This window comes from Ceratosolen solmsi, unplaced genomic scaffold (genome assembly GCF_000503995.2).
Source record: "Ceratosolen solmsi marchali unplaced genomic scaffold, CerSol_1.0 scaffold31, whole genome shotgun sequence".
In the NCBI taxonomy this organism is placed as follows: Eukaryota; Metazoa; Arthropoda; class Insecta; order Hymenoptera; family Agaonidae; genus Ceratosolen; species Ceratosolen solmsi.
The window spans coordinates 4721271-4736189 of record NW_011948432.1 but is presented as its reverse complement, the minus strand read 5'-3'; the positions used below and the strand labels follow the sequence as shown (position 1 = coordinate 4736189).

At 42.1% G+C, this 14919-nt stretch overlaps 1 protein-coding gene across 1 annotated transcript in view; it reads right to left on the bottom strand.

The window, feature by feature from the left end:
- GEFmeso (Guanine nucleotide exchange factor in mesoderm) overlaps positions 1-14919 on the bottom strand; it is a 75180-nt gene that overhangs the window by 3184 nt on the left and 57077 nt on the right. The window contains exons 2-13 of the mRNA XM_011502328.1: positions 14527-14791; positions 9653-9828; positions 5640-6061; positions 4643-4743; positions 4435-4551; positions 3940-4090; positions 2188-2514; positions 1591-1686; positions 1382-1511; positions 1147-1295; positions 972-1082; positions 35-472 (exon numbers count right to left, since the gene is read on the bottom strand). Of these exons, the coding sequence (XP_011500630.1) occupies positions 35-472; positions 972-1082; positions 1147-1295; positions 1382-1511; positions 1591-1686; positions 2188-2514; positions 3940-4090; positions 4435-4551; positions 4643-4743; positions 5640-6061; positions 9653-9828; positions 14527-14791 (2483 nt within the window). The remainder of the gene's footprint in view (positions 1-34; positions 473-971; positions 1083-1146; positions 1296-1381; positions 1512-1590; positions 1687-2187; positions 2515-3939; positions 4091-4434; positions 4552-4642; positions 4744-5639; positions 6062-9652; positions 9829-14526; positions 14792-14919) is intronic.

The window sequence follows — 14919 nt, the reverse complement described above, 5'->3', positions numbered from 1 at the left end:
CCTCCTCCTCCTCCTCCTCCTCCTCCTCCTCCTCTTCCTCCTCAGTGCTGTCCATAGCCGTGGCTTTGATGAAGCGCCGACGTCTGCCGGATTTGCGCTGCTGCAGCTGCAGCAGTAACTGCTGCTGGTGTTGATGCTGCTGCGCCTGGTGCTTCTCCAGGCGTCTCTGGAACTCGTGGTTCTGCATAAGAATGTTGCCGACGATCTCTTCGACGCTCTGCTGTGCCGTCAGGCTCGCACGGGAAACGTCGCCCTCGGCTTCTTTGATTCTCGGCGTGGAGGCGGCGCACGGCTCCGGGACGCACCCCTCGACCTTTCCGAGGCTCTTCGACACCTCGTTCCCCGGATCTACGCTGGGGGTCGCGCTCTCGTTGGCCACGTCCGTAACGTCATCCTCGATGTCGGACGGACTCAATTTTATATAAGACTGAAAACCTGGCTCGGATTTCCTCCGCCAACTAGTAAAGCGATCCTGCTCAGAAAAGTAATACAATCGTTTGCTGCCTCGTACCATTCTGCCTTTTCCATGCAAATCTCATTTTATACAACTTTCGACGTTCAAAATATAGCATAAATCCGAGGAAAACGATGGAAAAAGCGAGGGGATAAATTTATTATTATTACGGCTATATTGTTTTCTTGATGGCTTCGTTTACAATCCCAGTGCGTGTCGATTGTTAAATAAATTTTTCATACCAATGTGCCAGCCGATCGGCACTACTGGCTAATATGGGAAAAGGTGTGTGAAAATAAAAGGTTTTTTTTTTTTTTTTTTTTAATTTTGCTAAGCTTGCGGATATTATGGTAAGAAGACGACATGCTGATACAATGATGATTGACAGCACAAATTAATTTTCATCTTAAATATAACAAGTGTCATTAGTTAATAAAGCATTGGATTGTGGATTACTAAAGCTTATTATATATATTGGCCACTCAGATCGGTGGCGTTGATCTTACGCGATTCTCACCTTTATCTTTGATCCTCGAATTTCCGAGCTCCGATTAAGATTTTCGTCCCTTGATCCAAAATGACTGATTGATTCTGCCGATTGGTTCTTACGAGGACACATTGGCGAATTCTACATAAACAATGTATTTTCCGTTAAATGCGCAAAACCCTTAATTTTTATAATAACAACTGACCTCGGCTGTACTTATGGAAACATCGCTTTTTCTGCCCTTTTTCAATTTTTGCCTAAGACCCGTTTCCGATCGTCGCCTCTCCCTGTCCGCCTTTCTGCTGTCAAAATAGTCCGAAGACTTCTTATAATTTCGTTCGAGCGACGTATCGTCTGAAAGGTTATAATGACATTAACAATAATCAGACATTATAATTGGATTGAAATAATTGTCTGTAGCACGCTGGCGCACACTTTACCTTCCGACTTATTTTGACCAATTTGAAGTACTAGTTGGCGGGCGTGCGAAGGTATCACTGCATTATAATTTTCTAAGATCACTCTTTTTATTTGTAACGTCCATTCGCGTTTTTGTTCCAGATCACGAGCCTAAAACACTTGATAATATTAAGAATCCAGATAATAGCTTATGCGAGCCGTACTCTTGCGATTTTAAATATCGTCCTACCTGTAACTTATACTGAAGGTGCGAATTATCGAACGGTATCACATGAAAACTGAGTGGCTCACCAGGAATACTTTCCATTAAAGTTAAATTTGAACACTGGAAATTCATGTGAACAATGGCCATTATGATTATTTTAATTATAGGCAATCATCTACGCTCGCTACTTATTCTTTCACTTCAAAATATCATGAAATCATATGCTTGTGCATTAAGCCGCAATTATAAGAAAGAGTCGGCATCGTACGTACGTGCGATTTCCAAAAATTGCAAAAATTTCCCTCATATTTTCATGGAAATCACCGATAAAGCAGGAATAGAAAATTAACAGCTCCATAGTTCTCTCTCAGACATTGGAAATTGCTAAGATTTTCGTGAAATTTACAACGGCAGCCGTCGATTTCCATCCAATATTATGAAGTTGTTGTAAAATGCGCGAACATTACTTCATTATTAAAAAAGAAAGAAAAAAAAGGGGCGAAAAAAAGAAACAAAAAAGAAAGAAAAAAGTTTCTTAATAGGAAAATCGAATTATCGCTCTACGGTTTGGCCAACTTTCTCGGGAGAGCCTTTGGAATCTACGAGGCGGCGGAGACTCACCAGTATATGCGCCTTGTAGACGAGGAGACTGTCCTCCCTCTTCTTCGTCAGAAGGAGCATACGGTCGAAGAGGAAAGCGTGCCTCGGAGCCTTGGCGCCGCGCATTCTGAAGCTGCCCTCGGCGATGAGCTCGCCGCTGGTGGTGAGGTCCGGCCCGGACCAGCCGTACAGCAGCGACTGTATCTCCTGGACACGGACCGCGTGCTCGTGCTTGCGCTTCATCGCGTTTATGTGCCTGGCGATGCCCGTCATCGCCTCGAGCGCGCCCTCGATCGCGGCTCGACCCTCCGGGCCCGCCGAGCCCGCTGCGAACTCCTTCGACAAATTCTGCGGGGTTGGCAAGTAAAATCATGCCGGTGTTAGTTTACATCCTAATGCATGACGCCCGACTGCTACGCTACAGCTTCCATAGACCCGCGAGATTATTCTTCTCCTAATTGTTGCATCGAGTGCACAATTGCATACTCGAGCTTTATCGACTTTACGAGTCATTGTACGAGTCGTGAAAGGTGAAGCTTTTTTTTCTTTTCTTTTTTTTTAAAGTTTTTGACATAGCCGTAGGGATTTAACATTGGAACGACAAGGATGAAGGATAAAAATTTTGTAGGGACTGTCGCAGAGGGGAAAATCGTAGCTCCATTTACCATTAGCTCATACGATAAATATCATTTTAGTTCTATGTGCCTCGGCTTCGAGTAAAGAGGAACGTTATCCATTAGAGTATAATAAGGATATGAAATTGCATTCATAATATTTATGATATTCGTAATATTTAATACCCTTTCCAAAAACTCTGACCAAGCTACCTGATATTAGTTTTAATCCGGAGATAACACTATTTATCTGTCTATATCTGAGTTATCGGCTGATAATGATAGCGGCGATATATAAATAAACCGCGTTCCGACTCGAGGTAATGCGACGTCGTCAAGTTGTTGGTGGGAATTGATTAGGTTGGAAATTGTTCACGTGTAAGGAAGGTAAAGTATCATCCAAAGATCTAGTAACAAATAACATTGAATAATGCCTTTTTCACAAAATTGTGTAACTAACTGAATTTACTTTTACAAATTATATAAAAAGCTATTAATTGGCTGCACCTTTATATATTATCTTCATAAATTTTTCAATTTTGTATACTATATATATATATATATATATATATATATATATATATATATACACGTATTTCTATTATAGGAAAAATTTTATTTGACGTACATTGAAAATAAACGTAAATACACAGACACGCGCACACTCATCGATGAAATAGTTGATATTTAATAAAAACACGCGCTAATTATTCAAAGCACGGTGTTGATAAAATATTTATAATCAATTAATAGAGAAATAAACAAATCTTCTAAATGTTCTATATGTTTGTCCCTATCTGTCAAGTGTGAATTTGTTAAAAGACGATTTTTAAAACATTTAAAAGATTGTGGTTGCATGTGTGTGCACGCGCTCGTATGTTTAAATGTATGTTTATTATGAACTGCTTGTCATTCGATGGATTATCTTTAAAGCAAATGATAAGTAATGCATTCTCGCTGTTAATAGTATACGCTACGCTATTAACGAATGAAACAGAATCTTATCGTACGTTAAAACTATAATTAGCCATAAAATTACCTAAATTACCTAAAATTAGCCATAAATACTAAGAAAAGTAAAATATTTATAAATTAAGCCTAATACCATAATAGGTGAAGTGAGTTTATAACAATGCTTTCTCGTCCTCATAAAACTTACCTCTAGAAGGAGATGGTATTTAAGAATCCGCTGCACTGGCTTCAAGAGGAAGGAGCCTAGTGGGAGAGCGTGGCCGAGCGCTGCCTGCCTCTCCCTGAATGCTCGGGCGATCTCTTCTTGGCCCATCAATTCCGTTAATATCGAAACGGTCCTACAATTCATCGTCGATTATCAGTATTTGCTTTTAATATCATTTTATTTTATTGTATTTTATTTTTCTGTGTCTTTTTGTCGTCGTTGTTGTTGTTGTTGTTCTTGTTTTTCGTTTGCTCTTAATAATTCATATTTTATATTTTAACGATAGTTGGCCAAGCCATAAGCGTTTAATAATATTCAATAAGTTTGAGACTCATCGTGAACAAGTATTGCTTTATCCGCAATTTTACTACATTTTAATTATACTCGACAATGTTTCATTGCGTAAAAAGCGCAGCGACTCCGTGTATGAGTATCAAGATTTTTAATCGACGGTAAAAACTGTTTATTGACATGTACCTTGGGTAATTTGTGCAATACTCCGTGTATACTTTAAATCCAGAATTGTGCTCTATAAAAGTGTTCGCAACCGCTATTGCATCGAGTCCACTATTATCCAGCGATGATAGGAAGTTCCTAAATTATATTAATGATTCTTAGATGTGCTTATGATGCTGACATTGAAAGAAAAAGCTTTTTCTTTTATGAATAAAGAAGATCTACTTACCGATTAAATTCGAAAATATCTTCAATATTACTAAATAATCCGTTGAGCTCCAAATCCCGAATTAACGACGCGGGATCATCCCTCCAGAAAATTAAATAACCCTAAGGGAAATTATTGTAATATAAGCTCGTACCTCGAGCAAAATTTTTTCTTCTAATGCTTATTAGAATTATCGAGCGATCTTAATCAATAAAAATGATAAATTAATCGACGACATTGGCAGGCATCGATGTAAAAAAAATTCTAGACAGAAATCATTCTTGTAAGCTACCGTATGACATGCAATTATAAAAAAAAAAAAAAAGAAATCGAAAACAACGTTTTGTTTAATGATAAATTAAATGGCCATAGGTACACCATTGCAAAGTAATATTTATGCCTACATGTCCATTAACATTTGAAAGTAAAATCGGCATATTAATCCGAGGCTTATAACGATGACGCATCAATGCAGTGCCGCGGCGCGAACCATTTCAATTTCTGAACAAATCAATTAGTTTAGCATATTTCTTTCACCGACAGATACGTTTCCTGACGTTCGGTCGATAAGTCAGGTCGCGCAGTGAAAGTTAACTGGTATATCAGCGCATTTTGATCGATCGTCTCGGACTCGCTCAGATACGATCTCTCGGTAGTAAAAAGTGCCCGGGGTAAAATTCACTTCCATGATAATATAAGCATGGCGCCCAAAATATTCAGCCGACGCAGCTCCACCCAAACTTTCGCGTGCGAGAGCGAGAGAGAGTGAGGGGGGAGGGGGAGGGGGAGATTGAGATAAGGAGCGAAGGAGCGAAGGAGGGAGGAATGGAGTGGACAAGTCCAGAAGCGCCGGTCAATTAGCGGCGATGAGACGACCGAACGAACGCTACTTCGCTAACGTATCTCGCGGCTTTCATCGTCGTTGGCCAATGCCCTCGGCACTTTCCGCAAATCGCACTCTCCCTCGGCGGAGGAAAAAGCGCGACGCGGAAGAAACCGGATTGGCGCCGATACCAACCTGAATGACTTGTCGGAGATGCTCGACGTAAATGGCCTCGGTGTCGGCAATCTCCAGCAGGACCCTCTCGACGGGATTCCTCTGGGGGTCGCAGTAGCGCAGCCTGCGCTCATCGCAGTAGCGGCCAGCGCTCAGCCGGTCCCGGGCCGAGAGCCGGATCTCGTCGGGGCCGACGCCCGCGCATCCTGGGCTCGTGTCCCCGATGCCAACGTTGCCTACCCCGCCAACGGCGCCATTGACTCCATTGCCAGCGCTACCACCATCGCCGTCGACGTCACCGTCACCTTCACCGTCACCTTCACCGTCACCGTCACCGGCGACACCTCCGCCGACGCCACTGCTGCCACCGCCGCCGCCACCGCCGCCGCCTCCGCCACCACCACTCGACTCGGAAATCGTCACCACGCCACTGTCGCCCGAGCCTGAAAAACCGTCTAGCTCTTATTTGTCGGGTCGTGGTTGGCTTGGCGCGGGAACATCGAGGATCACTGGGGCGTGGAGCGTGGGAGGGATGGAAGGGGGCCGCACGGACGATTGATAGATACTTTCTGGGAAGAGCTTCTTGACTTTCCTTCCGAGACTCCAAGGCCTCGACATTCCGCAAAGAGAGATACATTGGTCATGATACTTATGTAATTGAAGCTTCGCGATACAGGAAGCGTCGCACAGAATTTCACGTCGGATTAATTATGTGGCATTTGAGTTATGCGGTAGAGATATCAAGGCTCTCGTTTATAAATTTTACTACAACATCCTGATGCACTTGCTAACAATTACGTACACACCGTGACTTACTTATTTCTTTCGGCTTGAATATTGTTCAATTACTTGTTATGTTGATCAAAAGGAAGCAGCAATAACCATGGGGACGTGCTTGCTCCTTAATTGCAAATAATCCATGGATCGATTGTAGTCGCATTATTGTTGTTATTTGAAGGTCGTTGCCGTGCTTGCATGCAAGATGCTCAAAATTCATAAATGCTCGGTACGCATTGATTAAAAGTAAAATCAAGCAAGGTATGTTAATTTATGTTGATTAGTTGAGTAATATGGCGTATTTTAATCGCTTGAGCACATTAAAACATTCGATGTTTTTCGCTCACAAAGACGTTAAGATTGGGCACGTAAGGTTTTTGTAAAAACATAACGATTATTAGGTTCATGTTTATTTATTGAAAGGTATGTTTTTAGAATGCTAGATAGAATTTCGAGGATCGAAGGATAGACTGGCTAAAGCAAGTACATCGATCGACTATTAATAACGCGCATCGAGGTCTTATTTTCTAAATAATCTATTTTCTAAATAAAATAATTGCGCATTGGGCATTTACCGCCTTATCGCGACAAGGACAACAAGAGTCGACCGTTTGAAAAATCTAAAATTTCATCCACTAATCATTTAACCAATAAGTAATTGAGTTATCGAGTCCTGAGCCGCTTAAGAGTCTCGGCCATTTCCCGTATACATCAGTTCGCAAACAAATAAATAGGAGATAAATAAATACCCGACAGGTACGGCCGCCAATGGTCAACGAGGTATTGGGACGCAAAAATGAAATTTAAGGATCGACGTTAACCGTTAACCAAACTGGACGTCGGCCAAATTTTCAGTCGCCACACGCATGGAAAGTTCTCCGCGAATTTTCTCTTTCACGTACCGGAGTTGGCGATCGCCGGGGAAAGACGCGACGGATGACTTTTTCTTCTTCTTGTGTGCCTTCCTCGATGATGCGCGAGTGAAAGTACTTTTATGTAAACGGTGGCGCGAAGAGAGAGAGAGAGAGAGAGAGAGAGAGAGAGAGAAAGATCGAGGAATACAACTTTTCGGCATCATGTCCAAATTTCACAACCTTAGCACTGATTTCATTCGATACGGTAATAAGAGTAACGCACATTTCGCTTTCTTATCGCATACCACGAAAGGTTTATCAGTCTCGTTTTTTTTTTATTTGCATGTATATATCTATGTATATATATATATATATATATATATATATATATATATATATTAAATTCATTGACTCGACAATATTTAGGCTAATCGTTATCGATTATTCAACGTGAATAGTGAAGAGAACGAAGAATAAAATTCTAAGATTGACTAGAAACAAGTTTTTTACCGTACAATATAGATCCTTTGTTTACCGAAACGTAACCTTTCCATTTTTTTTTTTTTAATTCAATTTAATTACATTATTGTCGTAGCAGTTACTTTATACTGAAATTTCGTAAGAGCAAACCTTACTAAAGTTTGCTATTTTTTATCTTACCCAACTGATTTCAATCGATATAAGCTAACGCGATAACCTAAATTATTGATTATTTAGCATTATTAAATTCATTCACTTTTTATTATTGATTTTTAACGATCCACTATCCCTTATTAATTAAATTTCTTATTAATAATCATAGAAATAGAATTAATTGATAACGTTGAATTACCGAAAATGTATAATTTGCTTACATCACGATTTCAGCTCCCGAGAGAAAGATATTCATTATCATAAGAACGTATGATTAACGATGAACTTCAAAAGAAAAGATATTTTATTAATTAAAAATTGCTTCAATTGTAAATTAAAAAACATAAAGAAATGAAAATGAAATAAATAGAGAGAAAATGAAAGGGAAGGAACATTGGCTTTTAATGTCATTTTTCTCTCGAATTTGAGATGAAACTTTCCCCGAAAGAATATATTACAACGTCGAGATGACAAAATTTTTAGCTCAAACATGTCCATCAAGTTCAATGATAATTAACGCATTTAAAATGGTAATATTATACCTGGATTTTTAATGACGTGTCGTTTAAACAACGCAACATCACTGCGAAATTCCTCGTCACGTTTCTCCACGGCGTGCAAATATTAATTTTAATCGATAATAAGTCGCTCGGTTTTATTATAATATTAATCAAAGAAATGAGAAAATTGATCGAAAATATTATACTACATTTGACGCATATGCAAAATGAAAGAAAAAATAAATAAATAAAAAATGTGAAATAATAATGACACGGGAGCTTTTTCAATGATTTAAACTACTTTATATAACAAATTATAGTGCAATCTTTGCTGCGTAAATGTTAAAATTAATAATACGCTCGACCGAAAAAGCAATTTCTAACATCGATATACGAAGTATACATTGCACGTATTTTTTAATCTCCCGTGAAATTGTAAAGCTTTTAATTAAAAAAAAATCCTCTTTATAAGGCAGCAAATGATAACGACTCACTCAAGAGCCTAATTGACACATTTAAATTAATTGTCGTAATTTCTTATCAGCCCTGCGTAATATCCTATATTTACATTTTATTTTATATTTACGTGTATCATTGAGAATTTATCGCAATTTATCAATTTATTTTATTTTATTGTTTATTTATTTATTTATTTTTTTTTTTTCATTCGCGCAATTTAAGCCTCTTTAAAAATGCAATATTTGTTTAGGTTAGTGCCGTGCGAGGAGCGGTGGTTTCGCTGCCCGTGAAAGCCGAAGCGAAGAAGTAACTCTTCTTTTCTTACAATACGACATAACAAACGACGAGGCTGACAATTGACTAGTCAAACTATCGGGCCCTATAAAAACTCCTCGTCATTCTTATATTTTCATTATGAATAATTGAAGTAATACGAGATAGTCAGTTTGATAAAGTGTTCCGGCAGGTCTCTCGCCTCCTTACATCTCTTTAACTTCCTCGTAAGCGATGTAAATAGCCTGGGCATTAATCAATGTTTGCGATTTAAAAAGGGAAATTAATTTTCAAAATCTGTCACTTTCTCCGTGCCAATTATAAAATCCAATTGGCAATCGCTCCGACGGTCCTCGCTCGCTAATATCTAAATCAGGCGGTGACCTTAAAAGAGCGTAAAAGCCGAGTCCCGGAGTCGTATGGTCGAGCCCGATAGGCAGAAAAGAACGCACGCGCGTGCTCGACGTGACCGTTGGCAGGGACTTGGTGGGGAGGGGGGATCACGGGAGGGTCGGGCCCTCGTCGTCCGGGCGCTTACCTTGAGAACTGGCGCAAGTGTCGGCGAGCGATTCGACCGAGGCCAAGTATGGATTGGCGGCACCGCTGGCGTTCCCCTGGTTGCTGCATCCGCTGGAGGAGGTGCTCGAGGCAATCGAACTCCCGGACAGGGGCCTCCCGGTGGACTGGCGGCCGTGGCACCGCTGGGCGCCGTACCTGCAGCAGAAACGCGGGCTCGTGAATTTTTGGACCGAAGTAGCTAAGTGACAGCCATTATGTATATCGATCTTCCTTGCCGATCAGATAGTCCCTTATTAAAGATTAACGAATATCGCTGTTCGGGATGTCGCTGTGGACGGTTGTAAGGCAGCGATAATAATTCGCCGACTCTCTATTATTGCGTAATAAATGCGATTAATCACTGTTGTAATGATGCTTAACAAGTCGACTAGAGAATTATAGAATGCAGCTGAAATATGTACTAGTAATAATAAGTCGATGGGAGGAGGAGGAGGAGGAGGAGGAGAGGGAGGGGGGACGGGGGCGAGCATCATTGCAATGCGCGAACCTCGTCAATATTTGAGAAAGATGCCCCCCGTCGTTCGCTGCTATTAACGAAATTTTTTTCACAAATCTAAAAGAATTGTTGGTTAAAAAATATTTTGCATTATTGATAATAGGAGACAATAGCTGCGTTGATATATATATATATATATATATATATATACATGCATGGATTAGTCACATGATATTATCGAGCGATTTATGATTAATTTTCTGTAATTTAAGCATTTTCATCGGTTTCGATAGGTTTTGATAGAGACGAGTCTATTTGCCTCCAACTGGCATAATGACGCGATCTCATTTGATTAATATACTCGCCTTTGTAAAGAATATTCGCTAATTTATTAATAAGACTTTTTGTATGCGCGCGTTTGTGTTTTTCTTTGTGCCTGCATTGCAATTTGTTATGCAGAGGCGCTATGGGGGCTACGGACAATAACAACAGGACACCGACGACCGCATTTGTAACGCGACAATGTTAGAATGCGCGCGGGCGCGCGCGAAGGAAAGATTTACTAGTAACTGAACATTTTCCATGTCATCGATAACTTTTTATAATCATAATATCGAGGCTTACACGTTGCGACCTTCTTACGCGCTTTTCATACATATCCGTCTATTTTCAACGTTGCGATCCTTCGAGCACAAATAGTCGAACAATCTTAAAGGAAATTCGTTGTTACTATCATAAGGACGAATGCTTAATTAGCCGTGTATGTGCGGGGGATATTTAATTATTTTTCTCCGTTTCAATTTGCAAAAGAATCTCCGAGGAGTACAATAATTTCGTCACAATCACAATAATTGTTTATATCTTTTTGCTTTTATCGCTGTGTACATAAACAATTTACGTATCTTGTGCTGTTACGCTGAAATAACGTTGCGCGAACTTACAATGTTCCAAGAGCCGTTAAGATAGCAAATATATAATATACATACGGAATAAAGGACATAAAATTGTTTTTATCGCATTAAAAGCCGAGTAAGGCTTATTAAACATAAAGCTTATGTACGTATGTATTAACGAATATTTATCGTATATATAGACATTGATATTTTTGTTTATATATCTTGGGTTATAGGCGGCAACATGTCAGTTGTGCAAAAAAAATACGACCTGCCAACTTATCGATGGCCATTACACGCTTCTCCTCCATTTTTCATTTGCCATTGTCAAACTTGAAGAAAAACAGCGAGAAAATGACTTATTATCGCTGTATGTTCTACTAAAATACATAATAAATAATTCAAGGCTGTGAAATTGTAAGGAAACGAGTGAGAGCGCAGGCGTGCAAAAGGCAGTCGAATGCCACGTACGTCTATTAAAACATCCAATGTGATAATCATTTACATACATATGCTCGCGTCAGCCTCTCCACCCCGCCATCTCCACAATTAATGCGGAAGTGATGTTTTTTTCTTCTTCTTCATCTTCTTTTTTTTTTTTTTTTTTTTTTTTTTTTTTTTTTTATTTTATTTTATTTTATTTATATATATTATATATATTTTTTCTTCAACGATTTAAGCGAATTGTCGTAACTTCTCGCACGGAGCTGCGTAATCTTTCGCAAGATATAGATTTCGACATTCGACGCGTCGGCTGCCTAACGGTATAATCGCCCGATTAAATAACGTAATACCGAAGATTCGCATTAACGGATCGCGCGATCCTCTATTAGAGCGAAATTTCAACGATGCGCGTATTTTCAATTATACCTTTTCCAGCTTTCGAATTAGCGATAAAAGGATCGTTTATGAAATAAAAGATACCATAAGGAGTGTCGCGTACGCAAAGCCGCTCTCCTCTCATCAATCGGCTTGTCATCGTAATTGTAGAACAGCGTTGAAGAATTCGCGTGCCTCCTGGGCCCGTAATTACGTTATAGCCGACGCCTAAAAAGTAGCAGCGCCCCGGGGGACGCGGCCGCGCGCCCTCGTAAAAAGGAACGCGGGAGTGCCGCGGGAGGAGAATGAAGCGGATGGTAGGGGCGACGAATGTAGGGGCGGCGCCTCGGCTCGGTTAATCGCGCACAAGTGCCTCGACTTCATAATCTTGACAAAGCCGGAGCCTATGTGCCGAGGGTCAATGGGGGCGCCCGACTTTTTGCCCAAACCTCGGCGCATGTACATAGGCGCGCGCGTTCCCTCGTATTATCGCGCTCTACGCAGCCGAGTAGATCGAGCGTTAGAGCGAGAGCGGCTCTAGGTGGGACGACGAGATGCGATGGGTGTGTGGCGGGAGGTGGAATTGAAATGGACGAGGGTGGGGACGGGGGGAGGCCGTGCAGGGATAGGAAAAAAGAAGCGAGTATGGTTGGGTAAATGGCGCGGCTGAGCTGAGACGCCGCGACCGTGCGTCGCCACACTCGAGTGCAAGTATTTGCAATAACAAGTTATTTATTGTACGCTTCTGTTGCGACGAGGCTGCTGCTTCATTCTTATTTGTTATTTCGTGGAAGATGACGTGGTGGGTGCGGGTGCGGGTGCGGGTGCGGGTGCGGGTGGGAGGGGGGGGGCATTTATCCTTAAGCTGTAATACAAAGGCGAGTGATAATACGAGGAAATTGATAAATTAGGATATTTGACGATAAGAGGGTTATTGTCGAATTTGTGCATGTAGAGTGTGTGTTTGCAAGAGGAGCAACAAGTACGTTCGGCGAGGGTCGAAGTGACGAGATACGAAACGCTTATTGCGCTTATTTCGTTTGGTTCTGTGCTACACCTCATTATTAAATAAATTAATTGCAATTTTAAGCATTTATTCTTGTTAATCAAGCCAGAAATGTATCCCGAGTTTCTTTGAATTTCCATCCTATTCCGGCCAACTTGGCTTTACTCGGAAGCGAAATATGAATGAAACGTGAATAAATAAAGAAAAGGGAAGAGATGAGAAAAAAAGTATTTTTAAAGCGGAAGCTGTAATCTATTACGAAAGCTTACAATGTACAAGTTAGAATAGAGCCGTACCGAATTATAAAGTCATATAAAATTTAAATTAACTCCAAAGCCCCGTCTGTCGTTAGTTTATATATATATATATATATATATATATATATCTATATATATATGCGGGTACGCAAATAGAGATGCCTTAGATCATTTTAAAACCATAATTTTTATGTTTCTGTCTTTCCTTTTATATATTCTCTTCGCTTACGCATAAGATTATGAAGAATAAAAGACGCGCGTTTGACGCGTAAAAGATTATATGGCCATTGATCGAAGCGAAGCGAAACTTTTGCGTATTCCCAACAGAAATAGAAAAAGAGACGCGTCAGTTTCGCGCGGGCAGTTATTTCGCGCAAAGGCCAAATTAAGGGCTGCGCTACATTTGGAAGCGCGTCTTGTTAGAAATAATTGTGCTGTACGGCCAAAGCAGATGCGCGAAGAGTACGAAGGAATAAGGGAAGGGAGAGAAAGCAGGTCAGGTTGCACTCGCTCGTGAAGTTTAAATGCAGTCGAAGGAGAGTCGAAGGAGTAGCGAACTACCACGTAATGTTGGATGACGGATGGCGGGAGGGAGGGGGGATGGGAACGAGAAGTTCTCGTTCGGATTAATAATGATTTGAAATTTCGGCCTGAAAGGCGAGATACGGTTGAAAAGGAAGGCGCAGGGGCGCCGGGAGAAGTGGATCGGCGGCGATGAGCGTCGCATCGGAAATAGAGACGACGACGAGGATTATCGGCTCGATCGCCGCTGCAAATAAGTGCCGACGATGTGGCGACGAGGCGTGTAGTGACGGGTATTACGGAGGAGGACGGAGGAGGTAGGTTTGATGAGGAGCCGGGGGCGAGGGGGCGGAGGGGTGGGTGTGTTCTGAACAATAATCTAGAGGACTCTGGAGCCACGGCACATTTGTGCGTTTGATCGCGAACGGCCGATCGAGGAGCAGCGACACGGCCAACGAGACTATAATGGCAGTGCGTCGGCTTTGTCCGTGGGGCAATAATAATCGCGATTCTCGCGGGGCGCTAATTAGACGCGACGTTCGTATGGAGCGCCAATGAGGTGGGCGTCGCGGAAATGCCATCTCGCTGTAGTCGACGCATCAACGTCATTGACTGGATAAGTCGTTATTTCCGTGAATGAGTGAGGCGATAGTGCGGCCAATTCGAAAGTGCTCGATAGTTTGTTCGTTGGTCAAGAACGCGATTCCGTGTGGCGCAGTGCTGCGGCACCGCTGGGATGGGTGCGCGACAACGAGGCCGAGCCCCCCCCCCGCTCGCTTGGAGCATCCAGGGACACGAGGAATCCACTGCCACGGATTCTCGCCCGACTAAGAAAGGGCGAGGCTCGGCGGGAGGAGAGGGTGGAGCTAACAGGCAGAGATCGAGTCGCGATGAACACACCTGAGTTGAGTGGGACTGTCCTTGTCCTCGTGGTCCTCTTCGTCGTCGGCGGGGCTGGTGACGAGCCGCGCTTCGAGGACCGGCCCCTCGTCCATCTCACCTACGGTCACGCGCGGCATCTCGCACACCCTTGACCTCCTCTTCTGCACGAGACTGAGCCGCTTCTGCAGCCCGGACGGCACAAACTGAGGCTCCTCGTCGCCCTTGCCGCGCGCTATCTCGTCGAACATTCCCAGCAGCTGCGGCACGAGGTCCGTCGTGGTGCCTGGAACACGTGAGAGAGGGAGAGAGTGAGCCGTCAGATTAACGTACACTTTGTTGAGCGCGTCTACTTTTGGAACGTCGGGGCCGGGGCCACACGTCGAGGAACGTTGACGGTGGCGGTGGGGGATG